General features: G+C 44.8%; 6 protein-coding genes across 6 annotated transcripts; 4 read left to right on the top strand and 2 right to left on the bottom strand.

Annotated features, from left to right (window-relative positions):
- Nucleotides 1-1857: 1857 nt before the first annotated feature.
- On the top strand, nt 1858-2618 carry C8R40DRAFT_1171490 (uncharacterized protein; the record flags this gene model as incomplete). Its single annotated transcript, XM_046231707.1, has 2 exons — nt 1858-2362; nt 2419-2618. 2 exons carry the CDS (start codon nt 1858-1860, stop codon nt 2616-2618), a joined length of 705 nt encoding a protein of 234 aa, XP_046085473.1.
- Nucleotides 2619-3113: 495 nt separating this feature from the next.
- Nucleotides 3114-4406, bottom strand: C8R40DRAFT_1161200 (putative methyltransferase-domain-containing protein; the record flags this gene model as incomplete). The annotated part of the gene is made up of 1 exon (XM_046230097.1): nt 3114-4406. One exon carries the CDS (start codon nt 4404-4406, stop codon nt 3114-3116), a length of 1293 nt encoding a protein of 430 aa, XP_046085474.1.
- A 179-nt stretch (nt 4407-4585) lies between these two features.
- C8R40DRAFT_1108660 (uncharacterized protein) lies at nt 4586-6957 on the top strand. The gene is made up of 19 exons (XM_046228264.1): nt 4586-4872; nt 4924-5002; nt 5066-5079; nt 5130-5228; nt 5291-5300; nt 5355-5398; nt 5452-5477; nt 5531-5565; nt 5623-5647; nt 5708-5719; nt 5788-5803; nt 5858-5900; nt 5963-6063; nt 6116-6184; nt 6247-6274; nt 6335-6392; nt 6447-6471; nt 6535-6706; nt 6774-6957. Exons 1-19 carry the CDS (start codon nt 4781-4783, stop codon nt 6858-6860), a joined length of 1035 nt encoding a protein of 344 aa, XP_046085475.1. The 5' UTR covers nt 4586-4780; the 3' UTR covers nt 6861-6957.
- A 39-nt stretch (nt 6958-6996) lies between these two features.
- C8R40DRAFT_1108661 (uncharacterized protein) lies at nt 6997-7380 on the bottom strand (the record flags this gene model as incomplete). Its single annotated transcript, XM_046228265.1, has 2 exons — nt 7134-7380; nt 6997-7087 (listed from the first exon to the last, which is right to left on the bottom strand). The coding sequence occupies exons 1-2, from the start codon at nt 7227-7229 to the stop codon at nt 6998-7000; spliced, it is 186 nt and encodes a 61-aa protein (XP_046085476.1). The 5' UTR covers nt 7230-7380.
- A 697-nt stretch (nt 7381-8077) lies between these two features.
- C8R40DRAFT_1171493 (uncharacterized protein) lies at nt 8078-10710 on the top strand (the record flags this gene model as incomplete). The annotated part of the gene is made up of 13 exons (XM_046231708.1): nt 8078-8188; nt 8226-8385; nt 9331-9365; nt 9417-9441; nt 9516-9527; nt 9594-9609; nt 9660-9702; nt 9769-9869; nt 9923-9982; nt 10040-10067; nt 10145-10281; nt 10340-10523; nt 10579-10710. The coding sequence occupies 13 exons, from the start codon at nt 8078-8080 to the stop codon at nt 10708-10710; spliced, it is 1044 nt and encodes a 347-aa protein (XP_046085477.1).
- Nucleotides 10711-11188: 478 nt separating this feature from the next.
- Nucleotides 11189-12352, top strand: C8R40DRAFT_1171494 (uncharacterized protein; the record flags this gene model as incomplete). Its single annotated transcript, XM_046231709.1, has 1 exon — nt 11189-12352. One exon carries the CDS (start codon nt 11189-11191, stop codon nt 12350-12352), a length of 1164 nt encoding a protein of 387 aa, XP_046085478.1.
- Between the last annotated feature and the right edge of the window lie 224 nt (nt 12353-12576).

A 12576-nucleotide genomic window follows, 5' to 3' on the forward strand; every position in this document is an offset into this window, starting at 1 on the left:
CGTGAATAGGGAGTCATGATCTATCATTGCAAAGTAGAACCGGCGGGTTAGGGCAGCGGTTAAGCCCTCTGATGAGCCCCTTCGCAAGGGCGAAACCCGCACAAAGTCCCTACCTTTCGGGTTCGAACCCCAAAGCTGCCTATCTGCCTCAACCCAGCATCAAATGGCCAAGTGTGCCAGAGTGCCGAGCAGCGGCATTGATGTGACTCAGTGTGACCCAAGATGCGGAAGTACCCTGTTTTTCCTCGGTCATGGTCCGACGCTCTGTTTATGCCTTATCTGCTTTAACATGTAAGACAAAAGACAAGCTTAACATGATTCTAAATAAGACTGTCTACTCAGCTTTTTATTTACTCAAAAATTTAAGATGTTATTCGCAATATTCAAGAAATCGGAAGTACCCTGTGAACCATAGTAGTACCAGGGTAGGACGCAGTTTAGACGATCAAATTATTGTGTTGAGCCGAGCCGCAACGCTAAATAAGTAAGATAAAAGTCTTGAACCTGTCTTGAACGAAGCCAGAATCAAACATGCAAGGGTGTCTGCTGATTCCTCTGATAAATTTGAGTAATCTTGGATGAGGGTAATGATTATTGGCACAAGAAAGAGCACACCGATGAAGAGATGATTAATTGTTATGAAGGATCGTTGACCTATGAGAGCCTATGAGATGGGATGACATTTTAAATTGAGAAGGCTTATTACATCCTCCTAACCGGGATGGCCAATGTTATCCGATTCCGCGAAAGATGACGGACGGGATTAGGATGGAACACACTTAAATTCAATAAGTACCTGGATGAAGAGAACGAAATAGCAATCGTTAGCTAGAATAATGGTTTGTCACAGACTCACACACCCGGAGAGCATGGCCAATCACAGACACATCTTCATCTCTGGATCCGTCCCAATAAAAATACTGAAGACCAAAAACCGGAGACGCACAATGTGTGATTAATTGGTACTGTCCCTCTATATTTAAGAGCGAACTCCGACATGGTCGCCCAATCACCAAGCTGTATTTTGCAGTAATGCAGATTTTACGTCGTCGAAACCTTTACACGCAGTGCGCGCATTGCTCTGAACCTTCGATGATAACGCAAATTCTTTGGCAAGGCAGGAAAAATGGTATTCCAGGCTTTGGATTGAAGGAGGACAGTGGGTCGGGTCACTGTATGAGGTGCGAACGTGGGAACTGACGGCGAAGCGTCCAGGAAGTCAAGTGTCTTGTCCGAGTCGCTTCGCTTCCTCGCTTCAACCTGTACAGAACCATATCAGTTTTTTCTGTAATTCTTGAACGACGCGATCCTCATTCACTGATCTAGAGTGCGATGGCGCATAGAGTTTTGTGGTGAACCATAATGGAGACTATCAGGCGGAGATGCGAACGTAGTACGGCTAAAAAAAAACTCTTTACACCTTTTATCAGCTCAATCTTTCGGTAGACTGGCCATCTTCTGGCTTTCCTGATCATCATTGCGATTGCATTGCGAGGGGGATATTTATCTCTCGTTTACGCACGTTTAGCGATGGCGCTTTGTTGCTTCGTAATTCGTGACGATTTACAATCAATTGTCAATATTCTGGATGGGGCAACGTTCCAACTACCAATCCATTTGCGCACCTGGTGCTATTCCTGTTTTGTTTCGCAGAGGAGGCATACCGCATTCGTCATTGGTTTAAGATGACTCTACATAGACACTGCAATGAATCACCCCTTATCATCCTTTTTCGGTTCCTGTGGGGCGGTCAGTGCTTATCTTATCTCAATTGGCCGTTGACTTATACGCCCATTCCTACTATCAAGCTATTTCTACTACTACCACCACCATCACTACTGCTCGTTCACAAACATCATGGCCCTTTCTTCCGCTATCAAGTCATTGACCCAGGCTGCTTTTCCTAAGAGACAAGCTACCCCTGCTCTTGCTACCCAGGTCACAGCTACACTCGACGCTGTCGACAGTGACCGGGAAGTCGATCCTACCAGTGACGCTGCCCTATCACTTTCCTCGTCGTTTCCCTCATTCGCTAGTTTCAAAGACCAGCGCGCCTTCGAACACGAACGCCAATGTGCCAAACGTACAGAAGAATATGCTAGGTCACAGGAAGCGAAGGCTTCCAAAGGTCTGTCTAAGTGGCGTCCTGCATCACCTGTGCATCAGAGGAGGACTACCAACGCGAGGAAGGTTAGACCTGTAGGCCTCGGCGGTTCGGAAGATGAAGTGAACACGCTAAATGTGTTGGAACGAGTCAGAAGCGCAGGCACAAGGCAGGAGTCGAGCCCTATTCAGAATTCTGAGGTGAAACTCGCAGACTTAATCAAGCCAGTCTCTGTACGCAAAGCTCGGAAGAACAAGGGTATGTATTATTCTGTTGTTAGTCTTCTTTTGTTCTCACTCTGTCATCTTTTACAGAAGCTGACTTTGAATTGATTCCTGCGGTGCGGCCCGTTATTGTTCTCGACGAGCTCGCTTTCATGCACGACGCGCCTGCTCCCCGCGATTTGGAGCAAGAATGGCAACATGTCTATCACAGCGATGGTGATGAATCCGACGCGTCACTCTCTATATCCACTCCTAGCTACGCTAATGTCGTTCTTGGCGGCCTGAACTGAACGCAGTTCCACGGTTCGGACCCCCTACTTGGTCGTGGTCTACTTTATTTTCTTATACTCATCTAACAAATCATACATCAATACCTTCGGATTACCCATTCATGTCTTCATTCCATGTCCTTTTATCCATGCTGTTGACGAACTATATTAGTGTTCTCTTACTATCTTTGCTATGTTGACCATGCGTACTTTCGTATCTTACTCCGAGGTTTTTTCCGTCCACGTATGGCCACTTTACAACCCGTTAATGATTTTTTGTAATTGTAAGGCTTGTACAGTAGATCTTTTAGAATAACAATTTACAATGGTGAGTAAAGCTGTTAGTGAGCGCTGGTTTCGTTGCGAAGGGGAAGGTAGGTCGTCAATTTTCTCGACAAGGCAAGTTACATGATCATGGTCAACGATTGTGATTATCGTCGATTATGTATGTATCTACGGTATGACATACTGTATTTCTACCCAGACATCTATAAGTTCGATGTAGACAACAGCGCCTCAGCAAGGCACCCATCCAATCTTAAATAACAAGTATCCGCGTTCATCTGCGCGTCCTACACCCTTCAACTTACCCAATTCAGACTTCTCTAAAATAGCCAGCTGCCAATCATCTGCTTGATCGCCAGCCGTCAAGGACGAAGACGCATCCGGGAATATATCCTCGACCGTATGAAACATTCCCTCGTGTCTACCACTAATGCGGAGCGCCATCATAAGCCAGAAAACACCTCCCGTACCGGTTGAGCTATTAGAGGGAGTGGGACGCAAGAGCAAACGCTCCACACAGGCTTTGATCCACTGAGCATGGTCGGGATGGTAGATAACGTCGGCACCGAGAATGAGATCGAACGGTTCATTCATTGGAGCAGAATATTGAGGACGTTCCCAATCCAACTGATGGACAGAGATCGGAGGAGGAGCAGAAGAAGGAAAATTAGTGGCAATGTTGGCGCAGAGGTTGAGGAGGACTTCGGGATGATAGTCGGTCGCAAAAATGGAAGCAGAAGCATGTAGGGATGAGAGCAACTTGCGAGCAATGATGCTCAACAGTCCTGTACCCGCGCCGAGTTCGAGGATGCGCAAAGGAGAACCGCTGGTGTTCGTAAAGCTTGATAACGAAAACCTTGCAGGATCTGCACAAATCCTTTCGGATAACACAACCGAGCTAGCCCAACTCTGCAGCCCGACACAGGTATGGTCTTCGTTCGAAAGGGGTGCATCGTTCAATTCGACTTTGACAAAAGTACCACCCTGAGTGGGGAATTGGAAGAAACGTGTGACGGAACAGTCTTCTTCTTCTTCCTGATCAACACCCAACAGTACTGAGAGGAGTCTGGACGCTGTTTCTACTGCTTCTGCCCGTCTATCTGCCTCTATCTCCTCGAGATCATCTGCAGAGGCCCATGCATCAGATCGAGCGATGAAGGCGGTGAGCCATTTGATTACGAACGCGCGCTCGAGAGGATCGGCTCGGAGAATCTCCAAGTCATCATCGTCGCAAGAACCTGCAACGACAATGTCGTCCACCTCGTAGTCACAGTCTTCTTCTTCTGCAGAGGCATAACCGGAGTCGGGAACGGAATTATCGTGGATGAGCTGGCGGTGTTTTCGAATGGGTAAAACAAGTTTTGAGGGCAAAGTCGGGGGCGGAGGAGCGTACAACTGTTGTATATTATGGAGCGGTTCACATATTGCAACAGATGAAAGAACAAGAAGTTTTGGAAGTGGTGGAAGACTGGCAGAAGGTGCACAGACACATGTATTGAACGATTGTTTTAAGGCCGAGTACATCGTGATTGAAATCTTCTATGGTTCCTCTATGTTGATTCTATAGTCTATCAGTAGCTCTAGTAGGAGACTGGTCGCACAGGGTGGAATTAGTTCCTCTAATCCCACCCTGTTAAGACCCGAATACAGGCATTTTCGTGGTGGTGGTGGTTAGAAGAAAGTCGGAATCACCGGACCGCTTGATAGCACTTCCTCGACCACCATCTATCCATCTATCTATCTGAGTTTCACATTGTATTGTATAATGGGATCCCGTTGTCAACTATAGTGTGATGGGCATAGCAAGAACTGTCCAGTATCTCGGAATCCCCTCACAGCCATTATGATTCATTGTGCATTAAAAGCTTGCCCTTCAACACCCATATTTTTGTATCAACATGTCCCTCTGTATATCACCAGCGCCAGTCGACTCAGACATTGTGCGTTCAGTGCTAGGACCTACCTTTGCGGGGTGCATGGTTGCTGTAGGGTGCGGGCTTAATTACCATGTTTAGCCTAACCCGACGAATTTCGCCTTCAGACTTTCAGCGGTTTTAGGGTTTCAGGTCTTTTTATACTTTCGCATATTTCCTTCCGACGCATTACGGTACAAGGTTTTGGTTCGTAGCCTTCCTATTATCTACGAGGCTGGGCTAACCTGATTCAACGGTCCCTTATGCCAGGTTGGATGGATTTGGTATGCGCAGAAAGTAAAGCATTGGCAAACACGCTTACAATGTCTCATAGGGTTCTTGATGTTGTGCATACTGTTCTGCTCTGTACTACGATGTGGCGGTATCTCATTGTCAACTTTGGTAATATGGCTGCTGTGAACGAACTTTTCCCGTACGTTCTTTATGTATGGTTTATGATATTCACGGCAACTGACTAGCTCAACCAACTGATAGGACTACTGCAGTACGTTATATCTGAGATCTTGGGAGAATTATTCTTACTGAGATGCTTCCCGAGGTTGAAATCTCAATAACCGCTATCACCACTCTGACTGTCAATGGGTAATATACTCCTTTTCTCTTCGAGCTCCTTCTTTGACGTATTATGTATGCAGTTTTTACAGTTGGAGGATCTACAAAAGTAGAGCATAAGGCTCCAAGCTCCAAATGCATATACTAACCAAAATTTCACAGTGAGCAAGCATAACTGGTGGCTGATTGGGCCTATTGTACGTAAGGTTTATTCTGTTGATTTCATCCACTCATGCCCGTGGGACACATTATAGGCTTTTCTTTCTGTTTCTCAAGTTGGTATGTCTACATATAATGTAACTCTCTTCCTGATTTGTTGTCAATGCTCATGTTATTCAGGGCTTTCATTGAGTAAGTCAATATTTTATGCAGTTTGCTCTGGAGTCTCATGGAGCTCTAATCTACCCATCTAAATGCAGCTTCAACAGTCGGATTGTAGGTCTCCTTATATGAGCACACATGCAACAAGCATGCTGATAAATACTCTAGTATTTCTGCAGGCGAAATAAGTGATATTCCACATAGAATCGGGGTAAGTGCAACCTCACCAACCCAAACATGTAGAGTCAAGTAAATGTTTTATGAATAAATTAGAATGTGTTCATAGCCAGTTTGGTTGTATCTGCAACCTCTGATGTTCTCATCTCCGTGGCACGCTACTATTATCTACGGAATCTTAAACAGGGACACTGGCCGTGCGTAGATTTTCTGTCTACATCGATTCGAATTTTGTTGAACGTTCAATAGGACTCAAGAAATCGTGGAAATCATGGATGCAACACTGGTGTTTACAATTAATGATGGGTTTCTATCATGGCAAGCCCTTCCAGTAAATTTAGAAAGGTTTTGATTGACCTCTGATATATTTTCACATTCAGTGTTGTTGCAATTGCTACAGTAGTATGTGTACGTCTTCTTCATCTGAATCTCTTCCAATTGTCTTCAACATCAATCTACCTCATACAGGACTTGGCAATGCACAACAATAATATTTACCTAGGCATCTATTTTACTATTTCCAAGTGTATGTCCAAGAACTCGAAAGGTGAAATACTCATTGTTTCTAAATTTCCAGCAGTTTATTCAAATTCCGTACTTGCCACGTACGTATAGATGTTTTGAATGTTCATATTATATGTGATCATTAACTCATCATGATATAATAGTCTTAATCTTCGCAATTGGTATCGACATCGATATGCCCATCCAGTTGGGCTCTCATTGATGCGCCCACTAACTATTGATGGGCAGACAGTACACCATAGTGGGCGTTCACCGCCACCCAATCATAGTAGTTCTCCAAGCAAACATGCTTATCCTAATAAGATCAATGACACGGTATGCAGTTTTTACTTTCATGTTTAGCTTTAAGGCCACACTGAAAGGATAAAACACCATCCCACAGGTAGTCGAAGTACACACGCAGCGTCAAGTCGAGTATGACATCTCCAATCTAATCACAAATGACGCCCAGGCGAATACAGAGAATTAGAGAATAGAGAAGCGCGTGATCATTGTGATTATCTAGGAGAAAAAAATACCAAAGATGTACTCTGTTTGCCTCATATAATCCACTATTCTCAACACCATCCGAGTCATGCTGGACATTTAGCATTCAAACATTCAGACTCAATCCGACATATGTCCTGTCATTTTACAGACATCGACTTGTCTCCCGATATATATAGTACCGTTCTCGGGTGGTGCATTTTTCCGGAGGTGAGTTCAAGCAGTTTTGGCGGAAATGGTAATAATACCCTTCCAGAGCTCCAAAGACAGATCCCGCAACTCCAGATAGAATCAGGGTAACTTGCAATAAACAGGATGCAAATGCAAATGCTCCACATAAGCTTTGATCCATCGTGGCATGCGTGGTTGTAATGACAGGGAAGGTCAGCGTCGGGGATGCAGAACCCTGGAATAGGTGGGACGTCCCCAATCCAACTGGTAGACAGGGATTGCGAGGGAGTGGAAAGGGAAAGTTGGTGACAAAACTGGCACACAGATTGAGCGGGATGTCAAAAGAATAGCTTGTAGCGAATGCGGAAGCAGAGATATGCGACAATTTCCACTTGACGTTCAACTTCGACGGCGGTACCACCCTGAGCTGCGGGATTGAAGGAACGTGGGACGAAAAATTCTTCTTGTTTTTCCTGATCAACACTCATGCATCCATCTCCTTGAGGTGGCCCAAATATCGGATCGAGTGATGAAGGCGGTGAGCCATTTAATTACAGATGCGCGCTCAAGAGGACTCAAGAGGATCGGTTCGAATACTCCCCAAGTCGTCATTGATCATCGCAAGACCCTGCAACGAAAACGTCTTCCTCCTCATACGTAGTCACCATTGTCTTCCTCAACGGAGGCGTAACCTCATCATGCATGAGCTGAGGGTGTTTTGAGAAGAGTGAAACGAGTTTAACTTCAAGAGCTGCGGTGATTGCCGGGGAACAAGCGTACAAGCGGTGGTGACGAAGTGCAAAAAATCCGGTCACCGGATCCGGACCAACTCTCGATTTCTAAGGCAAAAAATCAACAGATAACTGTGGAGACGCGAAGACAATTTGGGCCAACCAGAACATACGATCCCTGCTTCGTCAACTTTTTTTTTACTTCCCACTGCCAGCGGAGACCTGTGGAGGCACTGAATCTCACTGAATTGTTTGAACGGCGACTTTCAATCTCTTTCAATGTCTCCCATGATCTTCCATGTCTGCTACCATCTCCAACGTAAACAAAATTCCTATGCATGACTCATCAACCTGGATATATGTGGGTCAGTACTGGTCAAGTGGGTCAGAACTAATACACAGGCTACTGGTATGTTCGGCAAATTTTACTCACATACTTGTCTCAGGCTGGGGAAAATGTCGCCGCACTTTCACAAGAACCAATGGAGGGCACCACTGCAATTGTTCTGATCATGATCATCTGCATTAACTTACATGAATCTACTTCACTCTCCATCTCCAACATCCTTGCTTTATCAAAACCTGATACTTCTCCTCGATACGTCGGTGATTAGTATTCTTGCATTGGTACCAAGTGCTAAGCCCAGTCATTGATCTCATGATGACATCGAACAGTCCTGGTGCATACGGCCCTCACAGCCTTGACCATCAACGCTTCTTAAAAATTAAAATCCAGCCAAATAGACCTCTGAACTCTTCGCTACTATCCTTCAGTATCTTTCCCTAGGTCATGTCACTCGATATACGTTCAACTTTAGGAGCCACCTTCGCTGGATGCATGGTCGCTGTAGGGTGAGGTTGAACATTCTTCGATCACTGCATCAATGACTTACTAGCGCTTCTCCGTCTAACGCTAATCGCGAATCGTCTATTTGCAGACTTTCATCGGTGTTGGGCTTTCAGACTTTTCTGTATTTTCGCATTTTTGCCTCAGATTCACTGCGTTACAAAATCCTCGTTCGTCCTCTCATTATCTGATCGGAAAATTGACTGAGTTAGGGTTGTCCGCACTAGGTCGGATGGTTGTGGTATGTACAGCATGTGATCCGATACTGAAAGCGCCAATTTTCTCTGCTAGGGTCACCGACGCCGTACACACTATTCTCGTCTGTACCACGGTATGGCAGTATCTCATCGTCAATTTCGAAAATTCGGGCGTTGTGACAAAGATTTTTCCGTATGTGACATCTCGTTGGTACATTATCTGAACTTTAGCTTACTGTTAACATGATGGAAAAACAGAACTGTTGCGGTATATTTGCACTGACTCTCTGATGAAACTTTGGTTGAAATTTGGATGCTTCAGATTACAGTTGCAATGACGGCCGTCATTACTCTGAGTGTGAACAGGTACATATCCAATGCTGTAAATTTGTCTTCATATATCTCCCTGAACATCCTCTGATAAATCTAGTTTTTATGGATGGAGGATACACAAAAGTAAAGTCTTCTCTAGTACCCAAAGCACTTTCGCTCAATGAAAATTCCTAGTGAGCAAGCACAACTGGTGGCTAACTGGTCCCATCGTATGTCAGATTTATTCAGTATGGGTTACCCATGACATGAACATATTCTAGGCATTTTTGTCTGTTGCTCGAGTTGGTGTGTCCGTATCTCTCTTTCATCTCTCACCCTGCGTTGCTCACCTTACATAAATCTCATTGTATTCTGTCTAGGGCTTGCATTCAGTGAGTTGATACATCAATAAAAGAGCATTCATGACTCAGGTTTGGTTTTCTGAACTTGAAAAATAGCCACTACTGCTGAAATGTAAGCTTGGCCTTCCACCATTATTTCCAAATTTGTTTATTTCTCGATAGGATGATCACGAAGACATTTCCTGAGTTTGCCACAAAATTCAGAGTTAGTAGGAAACTCTCCACAGCATAGATATCAAAAAATTGAAGCTTATGCATTGATTCGAACCAGATCTTGTTCACATCTGGATTATTTGTGTCTGCCGTGACAGATGTTGTTGTCTCTGTGGCCCGCTACTACTATCTTCGTAATCTCAAGCAAGGTTACCTGCCGTGCGTTATTTGTCCAATTCACTTCCAGTGAAAACCCGCTAAGTTTGTGGCAGGACTCAAGAAGTCGTGGACGCCGTTGTGGTGTTCACAATCAATGATGGATTTCTGACTTGGTGGGGTCGCTTTCATAGTTCTTGCTATTTAAGCACTAACTTCAAATTTCTGTTCAGTGCTGTCGTGATCGCGTCAATTGCATGTGTATGCCTATAACTCGTACCCATCTAGTATCCGCGGCCCCTCAAATTTTTTCCATTTTTTTCTTGCTTAGTGGCTAGGAATGCCGCATAATTTCGTTTACTTGGGCATATATTTTACCATATCTAAGTGTGAGTCCTTTCAATGCTTTGCAGTTCGGACATTGGACTAATGTTGGACCAATGTTTGCAGTCTACTCAAACTCTGTGCTCGCAACGTGGGTTTACAGATACATATATGGGTATGCATTCTGATCTGACAATCTTTCGCAATAGCCTCAATCTCCGTAACTGGTATCGTCATCAATATACCTGGAATCGCCCACTCGGGCTCTCGATGATACGTGCAACAACTAGCGATGGGAGTAGAGTCCATGCTCATGAGCGTGCAAATACGATGTTGGCAAGTTCCGGTGGCTCCCCTAACAAGCATGCACACGCTAGGAGCATCGATGATGGGGTGCGTCTCTTCAGCTTGAGCTACCCTTCTCTGAAACATCAATTGATTTCAATAGCGAGTCGAAGTATATGTGGAGCATCAAGTAGAGTACAACGTCGGAGAACTCATTCCCGAGGATCTGGATGCCCTCGAAACCCACTCACATAAATCAGGAGAGATCCCATCCACCACGGGACTCAGGCTCTGACTTAAAGTACGGATCTTTTATCCAATCTTCTGCTTTCTTTGAGAGCCCATCATCACAAGTGCATCAAATTATGACTTCTTCAAATGATTAGTTTCAGTCTTAGTACACATTATGATGTAGCTTCATCTATGAACAGACCACCAGGTCAAATTTCAATTGATTCTGGGTTCAGACTGAATGTGTTTCCTTCATGTAGATGTATGAGTCTGGCAAATTCTCATCGGAAGAGGTCAAGGTGATTCGAACTGCGGGTTTCAATTATGTACAATTAGTGAAGGATGAAGGTGATTGGGACCTACTTCGACTAGATGATCATGATGCATACTTGGACATACTACTGAGGCAGTTGTGAGGCAGTTGGAACCAGCAGACAGAGACTGGGTCATCTGTTCTCATCGAATCGGGGTGGATGACTGGTACTGACCATCTTTATGGTATGTACGGTATATATAGTAGTTTTTTCCTCAAAATGATACCTATGGCTCTTGCAAACAATCATGCGTTCTTCGTTCTCCCTCCCGAACTTCACGCACACATCTTCATGTTGGCATGTAGTCCATCCTCGGCAACAGGATGTACCACTGCCTCTCATTATATCGCCTTTTTTACTGGAAACGCCCTTTCTTTAGTTTCCAAGTACTTCAATTTCACCTCTGCTCCCGCCCGACATCGAACCGTCGTCCTATACGGATGGCGGCAAATCTACGCCTTTGATCATATCCTGTCCAAGCAGAGGGTCGGTGCATGTGCTCATAGTCACACATGCTACTTGACACTCATTGCAGATGACTTGCCAAAGGATCCAGCTTTGCTTTTGCCTGAGGGTTCACTCTCACAAAGGGGTTTGGATAAGACAAGGGTAGAGCTGCTACTGCTAAATGTTGTCGCGACTATCCTAAAAACGGTCGACAATGATCTATATGAGCTAGAAATTGGATTCCAAGCCATTGAACACGTCAGAAACCCTCTGACGTATCTTTCGCTCAAGGGTCTGCTGTTCTTCCCCCGCCTGGAAATGATTTTTTTTACTTCCTTGTTTGGATCTGCGTGTCCAATCAGTGACGAGACTGTTTCGTCGACGCTAGCATATCTTTCATGTCCTCACATGAAGGAATTGACAATCAGTTGTAGTTCGGACTCACCTTTAAAAACTGAGGTTCCTCTTAGTCTCGATTTTGGTAGCCAGACACTTCAGGTCCATAGGATACAAGACTTAGAAATGACTGTTATCGATAATATTTCGCCCTCACAAGTGTTAGCATCCGAGAATTTCGAAGAAACACAATACACCCCCTACCCGAAATACTTTCCTTCCCTCACGAAACTGACCATCCTTGCGTCTACGCCCGCACAAGCCCTGGCAGCTCTCAATGCCAATGAATCTACATGGGATGTTGGCTGTGTCTTTGAAATTTATGGTGACAGCCTGTCTCAAGACTTGTCATTAAAAAGCCAAATGACGACTCACGTATGGCCACTGCGTGCGCGGAACCTCCGTACTGTTGTACTGATACCGAAGACGCGTTGGAATGAGAAATGGGAGAGTCTACGGGATGTCGCAAAGAGGCAACGGGAGACGAACAAAGCTGCCTGTTCCAAGCTAGATCTGTTCGTGTTGAGACCAGGAGAAAAACTCGAATGATTGACCAGTATTCGATATTCACGATTAGCTATTCAAGTACGACAATCTCATTGATTCCCACTGTTGATACAACTGAACGTTAGCTTATTAATCTGGAATCATTGTAATCCCAAATCATACCTGAGAGCAAACTGAAAGAGCGATCATAGCTGATCATAGGCGCCTTGATATTGTCCCAGGGTCGAATCAGACGCTGACTCTCTCATCTGAGCTGATATACGATC

This window comes from Lentinula edodes (genome assembly GCF_021015755.1).
Source record: "Lentinula edodes strain Le(Bin) 0899 ss11 chromosome Unknown C8R40scaffold_21, whole genome shotgun sequence".
Classification (NCBI taxonomy): Eukaryota; Fungi; Basidiomycota; class Agaricomycetes; order Agaricales; family Omphalotaceae; genus Lentinula; species Lentinula edodes.